Source organism: Marmota monax, unplaced genomic scaffold, assembly GCF_021218885.2.
Source record: "Marmota monax isolate L192 unplaced genomic scaffold, Marmota_monax_Labrador192_F-V1.1 WCK01_AAM20220418_F8-fsc00010, whole genome shotgun sequence".
Taxonomy (NCBI): domain Eukaryota; kingdom Metazoa; phylum Chordata; class Mammalia; order Rodentia; family Sciuridae; genus Marmota; species Marmota monax.
Window position 1 is genome coordinate 2,737,889 of NW_026692321.1, and position 17,191 is coordinate 2,755,079.

Consider the following 17,191-nt stretch of genomic DNA (forward strand, 5'->3'; position numbering starts at 1 on the left):
TCAGGCTCCACGTCTCAGCTAACACTAGCAGGCAGGTGGGGACCAGATCCCCAACCCTTAGCCTCACCCTCCCCTCTCGGCCATGTACAGATCTCCTTGCTGGAGTGGAGCCTAATGCAGACGCGGGATCGTCCCTAGGACCACGGGGTTGAGTGGGGAGCCAGTAGACAGCAGCCTTGACTTGGTTTGGGGTCACAAGGCAAAGCATTAAACAGTCTGACTGTCAGGGAGGGGCCTCTGTCCTTGCTCTCTATAGTACCCCAGATCATAAAATGTCTCGGAAAGAGGCTGTGAGCCCCATTGGACTCATTTTCATGTATGTTCTGGGCCTCAGGCTGCCTACAAATCTGCAAAAGAGCAGTGGAAGAGACATGAGCAGGTCCCCTTCTGTGGGACCTCACTGTGAGGACACTGCACAGGACTCTGGGGTCTTTGGCATGGTTGGTGGCCCCTGAGGCCCACTCTCCCTCTGTCCCAACCAGGTCTTGCCCTCACCAGGATTCTCTACCCAGCTGACCTGCAGCCTGGATGACTGGCTTCTAGGGACCAGTGGGCAGGTGGCAGTGTACGGCAGGGCAGGCCAAAGCCACGTGTCCCTGAAAGCTCATGGCCTTCATTTTTGAAAATTGTTCTGCAGAAATGCTGAGGATAGCTGCATTTCCCCCGAGGCCTGCGTCCCCAGCAGCAGCAGCACCTGCATGTCCTGCCCCATGAACATCACGCGGGAGTTTTCATGGCTCTGAAACTTGTTTTAAAGGATTTGTTTCTTTAATTGGCATTTATCATTTACACTGGGGCAGTTCGAAGCTTAAATGTAATATCACTCAGTGCTGAAGTCAGTGTGGGGAGCTATAAAATTGATTAATTAGGATTCATGAGGCTTTTAGTCTCTTCTGAAAATATTTTCCAGGGAGAATCTTGACAGAAACGAGGGGTTGCTTAGGTTACAAGAATATGAACTTTCTATGACATCAAATTTAATTTAAAGGCGCCTGCCAGGTAGGTGGAACTGTGACCACGGACAGAAAAGGCCCAGGGGCCCTCGGCGGGACAGAGCTTCCAATCACTCCTGCAAGGCAGGCGGGCCTGCGACCCACCAGCAGAAGAGGAGCAGCGGCCTGCTGAGAGGCAGAGCCGCCCCCTCCCCCTGCACCGGCAAGGTAGAGGGAACTGTGACCACGCACAGAGCAGGCCCAGAGGCCTGCTGAGGGGCAGAGCCACCCCCCACCCCCTACGCCTGCCAGGTGACCACCGACAGAAAAGGCCCAGTGGCCCGCGGTGGGACAGAGCTTCCAATCACTCCTGCAAGGTAGGCGGGCCTGAGACCCACCGGCAGAAGAAGAGCAGCGTCCTGCTGAGAGGCTGAGCCGCCCCCTCCCCCTGCGTCCGCAAAGTAGAGGGAACTGTGACCACGCACAGAGCAGGCCCAGCGGCCTGCTGAGGGGCAGAGCCGCCCCCCACCCCCTGCGCCTGCCAGGTAGGTGGAACTGTGACCACGGACAGAAAAGGCCCAGGGGCCCGCGGCGGGACAGAGCTTCCAATCACTCCTGCAAGGTAGGCGGGCCTGCGACCCACTGGCAGAAGAGGAGCAGCGACCTGCTGAGACGCAGAGCCGCCCCCTCCCCCTGCACCGGCAAGGTAGAGGGAACTGTGACCACGCACAGAGCAGGCCCAGCGGCCTGCTGAGGGGCAGAGCCACCCCCCCACCCCCCGCGCCTGCCAGGTGACCACCGACAGAAAAGGCCCAGTGGCCCGCAGTGGGACAGAGCTTCTAATCACTCCTGCAAGGTAGGCGGGCCTGCGACCCACCGGCAGAAGAGGAGCAGCGACCTGCTGAGAGGCAGAGCCGCCCCCTCCCCCTGCACCGGCAAGGTAGAGGGAACTGTGACCACGCACAGAGCAGGCCCAGCGGCCTGCTGAGGGGCAGAACCGCCCCCCACCCCCCGCGCCTGCCAGGTAGGTGGAACTGTGACCACGGACAGAAAAGGCCCAGTGGCCCGCGGTGGGACAGAGCTTCCAATCACTCCTGCAAGGTAGGCGGGCCTGCGACCCACTGGCAGAAGAGGAGCAGCGACCTGCTGAGAGGCAGAGCTGCCCCCTCCCCCTGCACTGGCAAGGTAGAGGGAACTGTGACCACGCACAGAGCAGGCCCAGCGGCCTGCTGAGGGGCAGAGCCACCCCCCACCCCCCGCGCCTGCCAGGTGACCACCGACAGAAAAGGCCCAGTGGCCCGCGGTGGGACAGAGCTTCCAATCACTCCTGCAAGGTAGGCGGGCCTGCGACCCACCGGCAGAATAGGAGCAGCGTCCTGCTGAGAGGCTGAGCCGCCCCCTCCCCCTGCGCCGGCAAAGTAGAGGGAACTGTGACCACGCACAGAGCAGGCCCAGCGGCCTGCTGAGGGGCAGAGCTGCCCCCCACCACCCGCGCCTGCCAGGTAGGTGGAACTGTGACCACGGACAGAAAAGGCCCAGGGTCCCGCGGCAGGACAGAGCTTCCAATCACTCCTGCAAGGTAGGCGGGCCTGTGACCCTCTGGCAGAAGAGGAGCAGCGGCCTGCTGAGAGGCTGAGCCGCCCCCTCCCCCTGTGCCGGCAAAGTAGAGGGAACTGTGACCATGCACGGAGCAGGCCCAGTGGCCTGCTGAGGGGCAGAGCCGCCCCACACCCCCCGCGTCTGCCAGGTAGGGGAACTGTGACCACCGACAGAAAAGGCCCAGTGGCCTGCGGCGGGACAGAGCTTCCAATCACTCCTGCAAGGTAGGCGGGCCTGCAACCCACCGGCAGAAGAGGAGCAGCGACCTGCTGAGAGGCAGAGCCGCCCCCTCCCCCCAGCGCCTGCAAGGTAGACGGAACTGTGACCACCATCAGAGCAGGCCAGACCTGCAACCAAGAGACAGAACAGGCCCAGTGGCCTGAGGAAGGGTAGAGCCGCCCCCCCGCGCCTGCAAGGTAGGCGCACCTGCGACCCATTGGCAGTACAGCCCCAGAGGCCTGCAGAGGGGCAGTGCCGCTGCCTGCGCCTGCAGAGTAGACAGAACTGTGACCACCGACAGAACAAGCCTAGCGGCCCGCAGAGGGACAGAGCCGCCGCCCGCTCCTGCGAGGGAGACTTTGCAACTATACAAGACCAATATAAATATATAGGGGGAAAATTCCATAGCACAACAGTTTCACCAAGTAGAAAGGAACGCGAACAGTATGAAGAGACAAGGAAAGAAAGGACCACAAGCATTGCAGGTCAACTCAACGTTAGAAGAGGTAATAGCTGCAGCAGATGGAATGTCAGATAAAGAATTCAGGATATACATGCTTCAGATGATCTGGAGTCTCAAGGAAGACATAAGACAGCAAAATCAGACAATGAAAGATCACTTCAACAATGAACTACATAAACAAATCCAAGAAGCAAAAGATCAACTATACAGGGAAATAGAGGTTATAAAAAACAAACAAACAGAAATCCTAGAAATGCAGGAAGCAATAAGCCAACTTAAAAACTCAATTGAGAATACTACCAGCAGAGTAGAACACTTAGAAGACAGAACATCAGACAATGAAGATAAAGTATTTCAACTTGAAAAGAACATAGACAGATCAGCAAGACTGTTAAGAAACCATGAGCAGAACATCCAAGAAATATGGGATAACATCAAGAGACCAAATTTAAGAGTCATTGGGATACAGGAAGGGACAGAGTTTCAAACCAAAGGAATGAGCAATCTATTCAATGAAATAATACGAGAAAACTTCCCAGACTTGAAGAATGAGACAGAACCCCAAATCCTAGAAGCCTACAGGACGCCGAATGTGCAAAATCATAAGAGACCCACACCTAGACACATTATAATGAAGATGCCCAACATACAGAATAAGGAGAGAATTTTAAAAGCTACAAGAGAAAGGAAGCAGATCACATTTAGGGGTAAGCCAATCAGGATAACAGCTGATCTTTCAACACAGACTGTGAAAGCTAGAAGATCCTGGAATAACATATTTCAAACACTGAAAGAAAATGGGTTCCAACCAAGAATTGTGTTTCCAGCGAAATTAAGCTTCAGGATGGAAGATGAAATTAAAACCTTCCACGATAAACAAAAGTTAAAAGAATTTGCAGCTAGAAAACCATCTCTTCAAAACATCCTTGGCAAAACATTACAGGAAGAGGAAATGGAAAATAACAATGAAAACCAACAGTGGGAGGTAGGACACTAAAGGGGGGAAAATAATCAAAGAGGAAAACAAACCATGTTTAGTAACATAAATAAACAAATATGGCTGGAAGAACAACCCATATCTCAATAATAACCCTAAATGTTAATGGCTTAAACTCACCAATCAAGAGACACAGGCTAGTAGAATGGATCACAAAACAAGACCCAACAATATGCTGCCTACAGGAGACGCATTTGATAGGAAAAGACATACATAGGCTGAAGGTGAAAGGTTGGGAAAAATCATATCACTCATATGGACTTCGGAAACAAGCAGGAGTATCCATACTCATATCAAATAAAATAGATTTCAAGCCAAAGTTAATCAAAAGGGATAAAGAGGGACACTACATACTGCTCAAGGGAACCATACACCAACAAGACATAACAATCATAAATATATATGCCCCAAACAATGGTGCAGCTATGTTCATCAAACAAACTCTTCTCAAGTTCAAGAGTCTAATAGACCACCATACAATAATCATGGGAGACTTCAACACACCTCTATCACCACTGGACAGATCTTCCAAACAAAAGTTGAATAAGGAAACTATAGAACTCAATAACACAATTAATAACCTAGACTTAATTGACATATATAGAATATACCACCCAACATCAAGCAGTTACACTTTTTTCTCAGCAGCACATGGATCCTTCTCAAAAATAGACCATATATTATGTCACAGGGAAACTCTTAGACAATATAAAGGAGTAGAGATAATACCATGCATCCTATCTGATCATAATGGAATGGAACTGAAAATCAATGATAAAAGAAGGAAGGGAAAAGAATACATCACTTGGAGAATGAACAATAGGTTACTGAACGATCAATGGGTTATAGAAGATATCAAGGAAGAAATTAAAAAATTCTTAGAGATTAATGAAAACACAGACACAACATATCGGAATCTATGGGACACATTGAAAGCAGTTCTAAGAGGAAAATTCATTGCTTGGAGTTCATTCCTTAAAAAAAGAAAAAACCAACAAATAAATGATCTCATACTTCATCTCAAAATCCTAGAAAAAGAAGAGCAAAACAACAGCAAAAGAAGTAGAAGGCAAGAAATAATTAAAATCAGAGCTGAAATTAATGAAATCGAAACAAAAGAAACAATTGAAAAAATTGACAAAACTAAAAGTTGGTTCTTTGAAAAAATAAACAAAATCGACAGACCCTTAGCCATGCTAGCGAAGAGAAGAAGAGAGAGAACTCAAATTACTAACATACGGGATGAAAGAGGCAATATCACAACAGACACTTCAGAAATACAGAAGATAATCAAAAATTATTTTGAATCCTTATACTCCAATAAATTAGAAGATAGTGAAGGCATAGATAAATTTCTTAAGTCATATGATCTGCCCAGATTGAGTCAGGAGGATATAGACAACCTAAACAGACCAATATCAATTGAGGAAATAGAAGAAACCATCAAAAGACTACCAACTAAGAAAAGCCCAGGACCGGATGGGTATACAGCAGAGTTTTACAAAACCTTTAAAGAGGAACTAATACCAATACTTTTCAAGCTACTTCGGGAAATAGAAAAAGAGGGAGAACTTCCAAATTCATTCTACGAGGCCAACATCACCCTGATACCTAAACCAGACAAAGACACTTCAAAGAAAGAAAACTACAGACCAATATCTCTAATGAACCTAGATGCAAAAATCCTCAATAAAATTCTGGCCACTCGGATACAAAAACTTATCAAAAAAATTGTGCACCATGATCAAGTAGGATTCATCCCTGGGATGCAAGGCTGGTTCAATATACGGAAATCAATAAATGTTATTCACCACATCAATAGACTTAAAAATAAGAATCATATGATCATCTCGATAGATGCGGAAAAAGCATTTGACAAAGTACAGCATCCCTTTATGTTCAAAACTCTAGAAAAACTAGGGATAACAGGAACATACCTCAATATTGTAAAAGCAATCTATGCTAAGCCTCAGGCTAGCATCATTCTGAATGGAGAAAAATTGAAGGCATTCCCTCTAAAATCTGGAACAAGACAGGGATGCCCTCTCTCACCACTTCTGTTCAACATAGTTCTCGAAACACTGGCCAGAGCAATTAGACAGACGAAAGAAATTAAAGGCATCAAAATAGGAAAAGAAGAACTTAAATTATCACTGTTTGCAGATGACATGATTCTATACCTAGCAGACCCAAAAGGGTCTACAAAGAAACTATTAGAGCTAATAAATGAATTCAGCAAAGTGGCAGGATATAAAATCAACACGCATAAATCAAAGGCATTCCTGTATAGCAGCGACAAATCCTCTGAAATGGAAATGAGGACAACCACTCCATTCACAATATCTTCAAAAAAAATAAAATACTTGGGAATCAACCTAACAAAAGAGGTGAAAGACTTATACAATGAAAACTACAGAACCCTAAAGAGAGAAATAGAAGAAGATCTTAGAAGATGGAAAAATATACCCTGTTCATGGATAGGCAGAACTAACATCATCAAAATGGCGATATTACCAAAAGTTCTCTATAGGTTTAATGCAATGCCAATCAAAATCCCAACGGCATTTCTTGTAGAAATAGAGAAAGCAATCATGAAATTCATATGGAAAAACAAAAGACCCAGAATAGCAAAAACAATGCTAAGCAGGAAGTGTGAATCAGGCGGTATAGCGATACCAGACTTCAAACTATACTACAGAGCAATAGTAACAAAAACAGCATGGTACTGGTACCAAAACAGGCGGGTGGACCAATGGTACAGAATAGAGGACACAGAAACCAATCCACAAAACTACAACTACCTTATATTTGATAAAGGGGCTAAAAGCATGCAATGGAGGAAGGATAGCATCTTCAACAAATGGTGCTGGGAAAACTGGAAATCCATATGCAACAAAATGAAACTGAATCCCTTTCTCTCGCCATGCACAAAAGTTAATTCAAAATGGATCAAGGAGCTTGATATCAAATCAGAGACACGCCGTCTGATAGAAGAAAAAGTTGGCTACGATCTACATACTGTGGGGTCGGGCTCCAAATTTCTCAATAGGACACCCATAGCACAAAAGCTAATAACTAGAATCAACAAATGGGACTTACTCAAACTAAAAAGTTTTTTCTCAGCAAAAGATACAATAAGAGAGGTAAATAGAGAGCCTACATCCTGGGAACAAATCTTTACTCCTCACACTTCAGATAGAGCCCTAATATCCAGAGTATACAAAGAACTCAAAAAATTAGACAATAAGAGAACAAACAACCCAATCAACAAATGGGCCAAGGACCTGAACAGACACTTCTCAGAGGAGGACATACAATCAATCAACAAGTACATGAAAAAATGCTCACCATCTCTAGCAGTCAGAGAAATGCAAATCAAAACCACCCTAAGATACCATCTCACTCCAGTTAGATTGGCAGCCATTATGAAGTCAAACAACAACAAGTGCTGGCGAGGATGTGGGGAAAAGGGTACACTTGTACATTGCTGGTGGGACTGCAAATTGGTGCAGCCAATTTGGAAAGCAGTATGGAGATTTCTTGGAAAGCTGGGAATGGAGCCACCATTTGACCCAGCTATTCCCCTTCTCGGTCTATTCCCTAAAGACCTAAAAAGAGCATGCTACAGGGACACTGCTACATCGATGTTCATAGCAGCACAATTCACAATAGCTAGACTGTGGAACCAACCTAGATGCCCTTCTATGGATGAATGGATAAAAAAAATGTGGCATTTATACACAATGGAGTATTACTCTGCATTAAAAAATGACAAAATCATAGAATTTACAGGGAAATGGATGGCATTAGAGCAGATTATGCTAAGTGAAGCTAGCCAATCCCTAAAAAACAAATGCCAAATGTCTTCTTTGATATAAGGAGAGTAACTAAGAACAGAGTAGGGTCGAAGAGCATGAGAAGAAGATTAACATTAAACAGGGATGAGAGGTGGGAGGGAAAGGGAGAGAGAAGGGAAAATGCATGGAAATGGAAGGAGACCCTCAGAGTTATACAAAAGTACATACAAGAGGAAGTGAGGGGAAGGGGAAAAATAATATAAGGGGGACAAACGAATGTCAGTAGAGGGAGCAGAGAGAGAAGAGGGGAGGGGAGGGGAGGGGAGGGGAGGGGAGGGGGGATAGTAGAGGATAGGAAAGGCAGCAGAATACAACAGACACTAGTATGGCAATATGTAAATCAATGGATGTGTAACTGATGTGATTCTGCAATCTGTATATGGGGTAAAAATGGGAGCTCATAACCCACTTGAATCAAATTGTGAAATATGATATATCAAGAACTATGTAATGTTTTGAACAGCCAACAATAAAAAAAAAAAAAAAAAAAAAAAAAAAAAAAAAATTTAATTTAAAAATGCAGCTGTGCAAATTCCCTACCTAATAAATGTATCTTATTTTTTTAGTACGTTGACTTCATCAAAAATGTTCTTTTTTTTTTCTTATATAAAAATGAAGCCAACTAGACTTAGGTTAGAAAAGAACCCCTCAAACTTACCACTTGAAAACATTTACTGACATTGTGCTAGAAGTTTTTTTTTTTTTTTTTTTTTTTTTTAAGAATTCATACTTAATACCACAAAAGACCTGTATGAATGAAACAGGAGCATATCAGAGCTAAAACATAGCTATGAGTTTTATCCAGTTGCTTCAACAAGCAGGCTTGGAGAAGTGATCAGAAAGCAACCTTGAACTTTCTGTGTCCTTACAGTTTGGTCAGTGGAGGACGTTTTAGAAGGAAACTAATTTCACTGCTTTTCCAACAGCATTTAGTTACCAAGAAATCCTGTCGTGAGTTTAAGTTGCAAATGTGTCTTTATTTAGACTTAGTGTGTCACATCTGATTTAGCAGCCTTGACTTTAATTTAAACTTATCCACCTCCCCAGCTGAAGCCTTTGGCCAGCAGGCACCAAGGGAAGGGGCACTCAAGCTGGTTTCCTCCCTGAGCGCCTCCCTCCCTCCCTCCCTCCCTCCTGGTTACCTCTAGCCCGTTGGTGGGGACAGGCTTTTGAGAGGGGTCTGCTGATCACCCTTCCCTGTGTGCCTGCCTGCAGCATCTCTGCTTCTGTTTGAGCACCCACCCTGCAAGGCTGCAGGTGTTTTTTTCTGAGTCCATCTATCTGAAGTGCATGTCCTCCCAGGAGAGGGACTGCACCTTCCTGGGTACCCTGTCCCACTTTGTGTATGGCTCCTGGGCAAAGGAATGCCAAGGGCAAGCCTAGTTCTGTGTTTTGTGTTTTAAAAAGAAAGCCAAGGTCAGTAAGGTTAAACAATATGCCACGGTGCCCACCGGTCATCAGGCCCGATCAGACAAGAGCCTGATCTCACTGTCTCCCAGCAGCGCCCCACCCATCACCACTGGCTGGCACCAGGGTACCAGCCAGTGGGCAGTGCAGTCCCTGAGGGTGTGCTGGGTTTGTCCTTTACAGCAAATTTGTTGGAACAAAACACCTTTTTTGAAAAACATTGAACATTTTTTACAAATAGGAAGCTCTTGGGACCCTCTTTTATTAAGATTAGTTAAGAAACTAATATTAGAGCTAACTCACCATCCTGAGTCACAAGCAGCCTTAAAAGCTCTTTGGGGATCAGAGTTCTATTTAGTTTCTTCTACCATTTCAGAAAATGCCTTGTTTGAAAATATGGTTCATATATGCATGAATAGAATATGGTGGACATAACATGATATGCAAGACGTGGTATCTAGAGCTGGTTGTCATTAGACATACCTAGGTGGGGAGGTAGATAGGCACACATGCATGCACTCTGAGCACACAATGCAGGAGCTGCCTGCTGTGGACTTCCTTGTCCGTCGGTTCCTGTCTTGTACACAGCTGGGAAGGACAGTGGGATATTAATAGCTGTCTAAGCCAGAAACCAGGGGCTGTGTTCCTGGGGTTTAATGGCCCTGGCCTTGCAGGAGCTGGCAGTCAGCACATTGCCCATAGGGAATTCACATGGGGACAGTCAGTGCCATGACACATCTCTGTAAGGACTGATGTCACAAAATTGAGTTGTTACCATGGAAACCTTCATTAGGCCTCTGCTCCCCTCCGTGTGGGCAGAATGGGCCTCCCCTGAGCAGGGAGCAGGACTCTCTCTCACTGTCGTGCGAGGGTGGGGATGGGAGGTGGTAGGCTCTGGGAAGGGCAGGAGAGGTGGCCGATTTGGGGAAGTCTTGCTGTCAGAGGCTCTCAGAACACAGGGTGGGGTGGGGTGTGTGGGCCAGTGTGGGGACCTGATGGTCTAGGCAGACAGTCGGCTCTGGGCAGGCTGCCAGCCAACAGCACACTGGTCAGAGAGGCAGGAGCAGGAGGACTCCTCTTCTGAATCCTGTGTCCAGCAGGTGTGTGATCCCATGTCCTGCAGGCCTGCATTGCAGCTGTGCAGGTGGAGGACACATACCTAGTCCGGGTCCAGGCTGGACTCACCCACAGTGCACAGAGGGCAGGCAGGGCCAGCAAGCAAAGGCACAGGCATGAGTCAGGGCCTCGAAGGCCACCAGGCAAGCAAGCAGCTTGTCCTTCCAGTGGGAGCTGCCCAGGCCACTTCCTGCACCATCCTGAGTTCTGGCAGATGGCAAGGAGCACCCGATGCCCCCCAGCTACACGAGCACACCATGTGCTTGCTGTGTCACCAGGCTCTGCCTCCACAGAGTGTGCCCCAGGGAAACTGTTGGCTGCTTGAGGCTGGTTTTGTCTATGCTCTCACACCAGGGGCGCCTCGAGGGTGTCCATAGGTTCCTTAGCTCCAGGGCCCCTTTGCTATCAAGTTCTTGGTTCTCCACCAGCCCTACTGAGGTGGTGGCTTTGTGCTATTGGTTGATTCGCCTGGTTACGAAAGGCAGGAGATAGTCCTGTCGGGTCAGCAGGTGGCCAGCCATGCTGTCATGTGGGTTTCCCGGATCTTTGTTTATAGTCTTCCCCAACAGCAAAGCCGAGCAGATGCCACAGAAGCCGCATGGTCCGCAAAGACTTAATCACTGCCCGGCCCTTCCCACAGGGTTCCAGCCCCTGTGCTAAATGACTAGGTCATTAGCAAGATTACACCCAACAGGACCTTGTTTCTGGAGCACTGAGGCTGGCTGCTGGTTCACTGAAGGATGGGTTCACCCCAGGAGGGCACATACCTGAGGGCAGCTAGGGATTTAGTAACCATGTTGTCCAGGCCAGGTCTGGGCCCCTCCACCCCAGCCTGCTGCAGATCCCCAGTGAGTCCAGCTCCCATCTTCCGTGCAGGTGAGCTGGACCCAATCACAGGGCTGAGAAGTTTGCTGGGGCTTTTTGTTGCTTTCCAAGTTGCCTCAGCACAATTCCCAAGACTGCTTCTCAAGGATGGCCTTACCCCACTGAGCAGCCGACAGGAGCCCTGGAGCTACTGGCCTCTGATCACCTCCTGGCAGAATGCAGGCATTCCATGTGACCCCTCCTCCCCCACCCAGCCTCACTGAGAAATCAGTGTCTGCCGGGGCAGGAGTGGGTGAAGGGAACAGCCAGGCTTACTGCAAAGGGCAGCCCAGGACCAGTTGTTTAAATAAATGCAGTTTTTGGAAAAGGATGTGAAGAAATAGGAGTGTCAGCATATCCTGTTTTTAAAAATAAACTTCCTGACTAATTCCATTAAATCGGGATTCTTAGTGACTGGGGCTCTAGTTTAGAGGTGAAATCCGGCCGACAGAGGATTAATTTTACTCAGTACTTAGCTTGTGGCTTTTTTAAATCTGGGAAGGGAGACAATGTTAGGCAGATGAACCATCTAATTCAGACACCTTCCTTTCCTCCTTTCTGACTGTCTTTTAACAAGTGTGACCCAAGTGCAGACTGCTGAGCCCTGGGCCTCATTCTGAGGCCATAAGAGGACACAGGCCTGACTTCAGGAAGCTGTGTCCTTGGCGCAGACAAGGAATCATAGTGGCAGCACTCAAAATGCATACAGGGACAGGAGGGCAGCCTGTCCTAGAGGGTGAGCAGGACCTTCCTGGGGGACACAGTTGGTTAAAGGTACAGGGACAGCATCCCCGTGGACACTTGGGGTGTCTGGCGATCTGCTGCACCACAGGATCGGGCTTGGAGGTCAGGAGGAGGCAGAGGTGGGAGAGCAGGACGGAGTTGCAAGGGCTGACCTGTCTGGGCGCCTTACCTAGACACCCTCCTTCCTGCTCCCCACCCTGGTCAGTGCCCAACAGAACTGCTCCAGGCCCATCCCAGGAGCCCCCCTGGTTCCAGGCCTGACTCACCTGTCTTGTCTCCTGTTGCTAGAGGTGCTCTTCGATCCGTGCCGGACATGGTGCCCGGCATCCTCCTGCCAGGCTGTGTGCCAGCTCCAGGACATGGGACTACAGACCCCCCAGCTGGTGCAGTGCAAAGCCTGCGACATGGAGTTCTGCTCCGCCTGCAGAGCCCGCTGGCACCCCGGGCAAGGCTGCCCAGAGACCATGCCCATCACCTTCCTCCCTGGAGAAACCAGGTACGTCCTGCATCGGGGAGGTGGGGGGCTGCAGGCCGGGAGAAGGAAAGTGCCTCTGGGGGACATGGCTGTGCATCCGTCAGCCTCAACACGCACTCTCCTTCTCGAGATTGTAGTTATGCGTTTGATGGTTGATTTTTGAGAATCATTCACCAGGACCAGTCAAGGCTTTGAAAATATAAGAATCCACAAGAACCACACTCTGCACTACCTGCCTGCAATAGCGAATGTGCGGACAGTTGTCACCATGCGGGTTGTGAGTCCTGCCATGCCTGTTTTTCCACAAGTGCAGTGTTGGAGTGGATCCTGAATAGAGGTGTAGGAACAGGACTCAGCAAGGGTGGGGTGTAGACCCCAGAAGGATCACCAACCCAGGATTTCAGGTGACAGAAGCCGAGGACCCATGTCTCCCTAAAACTTCATGTCTGTTGGGAGATTTGGGAAGCAGGCAGGGTTTCTGCCTTGCTCCTCCTCACAGCCAGGTGATCCTGCTGTTTGCCCAGGTAGACTTTGTAGCCTCATTCTGTACATCTTGAAATTTGATAGAATGAACCAGAAGACATTGGTAATACCCAAGTCTTTTCTTTTTCTTTTTTTTCCCCACTGTCACTTGGCCCTACTAGGTAGAGTGGCCAGGTTCCCAATAGAAGGGGGGACTGCCATGTCTGCCCACTGCCTACCCTGAGGCATCTGCACCAGCTACTCCGTGTCTCCCTCTCTCCCCTCCTCCTCTCCCCTAGACCCCATTCTCCACTTCCTGCCACAGGACCTCTAGTTCCCACGCCACACCCCTGGCCCACTCCTGGTCTGCTTGTTGGTTTCTCTGCCTTTAGTGCCCCTTCTCCCAGCTCCTGCTTTCCACAGACTCCTTGCCACCTTTCAGACAGGGCCTGAGTCCCCTCTGCTGAGCTTGCCCGACCCCAGCGCAGGGTCTTGACTCCCCCCTCTTCCCCCTGGAGACAGTCTGCACTGGCCATTCTCGACATGCTGTGTTTTAAATCCTCTGTCTCTGTGGCTGACTCTTCCCTTGGGTTGAGCTCCCACAGGGGGCTTTGAGCTGCATGCGTCCAGCACTCAGACGCCAGGTAGACACCAGCCATCTCTCTTCATTTAGACTCGGGGTTTTAGATGCTTCCAAACTTTGCTAGAAGAAACACATTTCTTGTTTGGTTGGATTAAAAATGATTATAAGTAGGAGGCAGGTCAGGGGCATCTGCCCCAGGAAGCAGCCAAGTGGCTATTTGGTGAGAGTGAGTGGGTCCCCCATCCTGTGTAGGAGGAGCAGGGTTGGGAAAAAGAGCATCTGCCGCAGGCGGGAAGGACGAGGCTTCCAGCCCTGGGTTTCCTATGGGGAGACACTTTCATAGATGGGGAAAGAGCAAAGGTTAGGGCCTAATGACTCAGTTTTCTCCATCCCTGATATCACAGCCTCATTTAAATCATTTCACAAGGGCGACTTGAATCAAGAGTAACAAGTCTAATTTTGTGAACATTTAAAAATCAGGACATTTCACATAAAAATTGGAATTTGGGGCTTCTCTGGGAGTCTGAGTATCTGGCCATACCAAGTCTGTGTTCTCATGTGGGAGCTGAGCCCCAGCCACTGCCCCGGGAGGGGGCTTGTGGGGAAACCCATAGTCCTTTTAACACCCCCCCTGTCTCCCCAAATGAGGCTGTTGCCATTTATGACTGCAAACACTTAGTTGTAGTAGATTTGTTGTTGTTTAGGTTAAATTCTCCCTTTGCCCACGTTTCTGTCCCCACTTGACCAGCTGTACCCATTAGCATTTCCTGCCACCCCTTGAGGCCCCAGGGCATGTAGACTGTGGTTCAAGTGCCACAGACTCCAGTCCACCCTTTTAAATTTGAGTAGTGCTAACACTTGTTATTAATAGTAATTTTATCTGTGATCCAGATACCAGTAATCGTTCAAGGCCACGGTCTGTACCGTGCATGCACTCAGGCAGAACACAGTGCATCAGATTGGGTATTCCCACAGGTTTTGTTTTGAACATCCCTGAAGCATATATGGTCTTGCCTCTGGTGGTCTTGCCTCTGCCCATGGCATTTCTTCTAACATCAGCTTGTGGGTCACATGAGAATGTTGGTTTCATTACTCTAAGGCCACACCTGGCTTTTACACCAGAGCAGTTCTAGCTAATCTGACAATCAGCCTTAGTCTCAGGATTTGGTCCCTTGAGACTTTAGGCTCTTTGCAGGATTAACTCCACTGTCAGAGGCCACTGTGGTCTCGCCTTTAGAGGCACCTGCAAATGTGTTGGTCCATCTGTCATGAGGGCAGCCTCACTCACTCTCGGTCCCATCTGCAATCTGCCTGTAAATTTAAGAATTTGAGCTACAGACAGCTTTGTCATCTTGCAGTCACAGCACAGATAGCAACTGTGTGTGGGCAGCCTTTGTGTTTTGCACCTGACCTGTGTAAACCTCTTGGTCCTCTCTCCTCTCCTTAGAGATGATGCTGGTAGCCAGGTTAGTCTGCTCTGGGGAGAGGAGAGGAGGCCAGGAAGATAAGGCGTCAGAGCCTAGCTAGGGTTGATCTGCTCCCAGCTGCCAGGGTGCACAGCTTCTCTGGAGAGCTTTATGACCTGTCTCCTTCTACCAGTGGACAAAGCAGAATCGCATTCAGCTTGGGCATGGGCCTCAGTGCACTTAGGAACCTGGGGATGAAATGATAAGGAAAGTTCACGTCTCATAGCCGGATGAGTCAGACTGAAGTGAGACTGTTTCACTCCTGTACATACTCTGATGTTTGGGGGAGATCCTTCAGCCAGGATGCATGCAAAATGCCAGCGTTTGCTCAGCCTCAGTGGGCATATTGTGAATGAATGTTTGGCCCAGAGTGCACCCATTTTTCTCCTGTGGAGTTGAACTGACGCAGTCTGTTCAGGCACTGCCCTAGATGCACCATCAGAGGTGGTGACTTCACTTAGCATTTGTGCTTTTTTTCTGGACATCCTCCCTGAACTCTGTGCTACCTTTTCACCACAGCATTAAGTCATTGCCCCTTTTAGAAGCACAGCACACAAGCAGGATGCCACCTGGGCTCTGGCTGTAAGTGACCTTCTCTCATGCTCACACTGCCACGAGGACTGAGGCTTGGAGAGCCTTCACCCAGTTGACTGTAGGAGAGCCGGCACCCAGCCCCAGGCCCAAGCCCTTCGCACTGATAGCCACTGCAAATCCAAGCAGAATGCTCAGGAAAACAGTTTTGTAAGACGAGCCATCTAGATCTATGAAAGCAAAGAGACTGTTTATGTGTGCTCATAACTTAATTCTTTCTGACAACAGTGAATTGCATGAAGTTTACCATCAGCCCTTTGGAAACTAGCACGAGCACAGGAAGACGCACATGACGTTTCAGTCTAGCGCGTTACCCACATTCCTCCCTTGAAGCCTTTTGCCTTGTTGTCTCTTGTGTTTTCTGTGCACCCACCTGCAGCTATGCACTGCTTTTGCTAACCCAGCCCAGCTGGGGCAGTGTTCTGCTTGTTGGTTTTCTGAAGTCCCAGCTTCTTAGGCTGGGTTCTATTTCACTTCATAACCCGAGGTCTTGGTCACCACAGTCAGCAGTGCCTCCCGCGTGGCCCACGCTGCCTGCTGGTCTCCGGTGGGCCCCTCTGCACGGGTCCCTCACGGACTTTCTCCTACAGCTCTGCTTTCAGGATGGAAGGGGATGACGCGCCCATCAAGCGCTGCCCCAAGTGCAAAGTCTACATCGAGCGAGATGAAGGGTGCGCCCAGATGATGTGCAAGAGTTGTAAGCATGCCTTCTGCTGGTACTGCCTGGAGTCCCTGGATGTGAGTACCGCCGCGGGTCCAGGGGGCTTTGAGGGTCAAGCTGCGGTGGGAAAAGACCAGCCATTCCCCGAGAGCCTGGAGGTTATTCCTGGAAACGGAAAAGTAACAAGAGCGGACATTGTCCTGAGTTGTGGAATGTCAACTCAGAGTGCCACTTGTCCAGGCAACCCGTTCAGCAGCTCTGGGCCTGGACGCTCCGGCAGGCTTGGGGTCCCACCTGGCTTTCAGGGGCGTTGAGAGCCTCAGTTCTCTGGTGCTACCTAATCAGCTTGGCCACTGTGTTGCATAGCTGCAGATGGTGCAGATGGGGTGGCGTGAGCCACAGACTGTTTTCCTCAGGCCTCAGGACAGGTACAGACAGTTCCCACTCCTGGTGAGGTCCCTTCCTGGCCACCTTCTCACTGTGTCTTCACATGGCAGAGAGGACACGAGCTAATCCCATCCTGGGTTCCACCCTCAGGACCTCGTGGAAACCTAATTGCCCTCAAAGACGCCCTCCTGACACCATCACATTGGGGCTAAGAGTGACCCCAATGGCTGTCCGTGGAGGAGGCACAAATATTCTGCATGTGACAGGGCCTGGTGGTGGGTAGGCAAAGGCGCATAGAGGGAGAGAAGGTCGAGGGCTGGGTGTGGGCAGCTTCCGTTCCTCACGGCCCCACCGTGAGCTTTGTGTCC

General features: G+C 49.1%; 1 protein-coding gene across 7 annotated transcripts in view; it reads left to right on the forward strand.

The window, feature by feature from the left end:
- Positions 1-17,191, forward strand: part of Rnf144a (ring finger protein 144A) — a 105,939-nt gene that overhangs the window by 77,613 nt on the left and 11,135 nt on the right. For all 7 annotated transcript variants that reach the window (XM_046441192.2, XM_046441196.2, XM_058578347.1 and 4 more), the window contains 2 exons: positions 12,487-12,694; positions 16,366-16,513. In XM_046441192.2, coding sequence (XP_046297148.1) covers positions 12,487-12,694; positions 16,366-16,513 — 356 coding nt within the window. The remainder of the gene's footprint in view (positions 1-12,486; positions 12,695-16,365; positions 16,514-17,191) is intronic.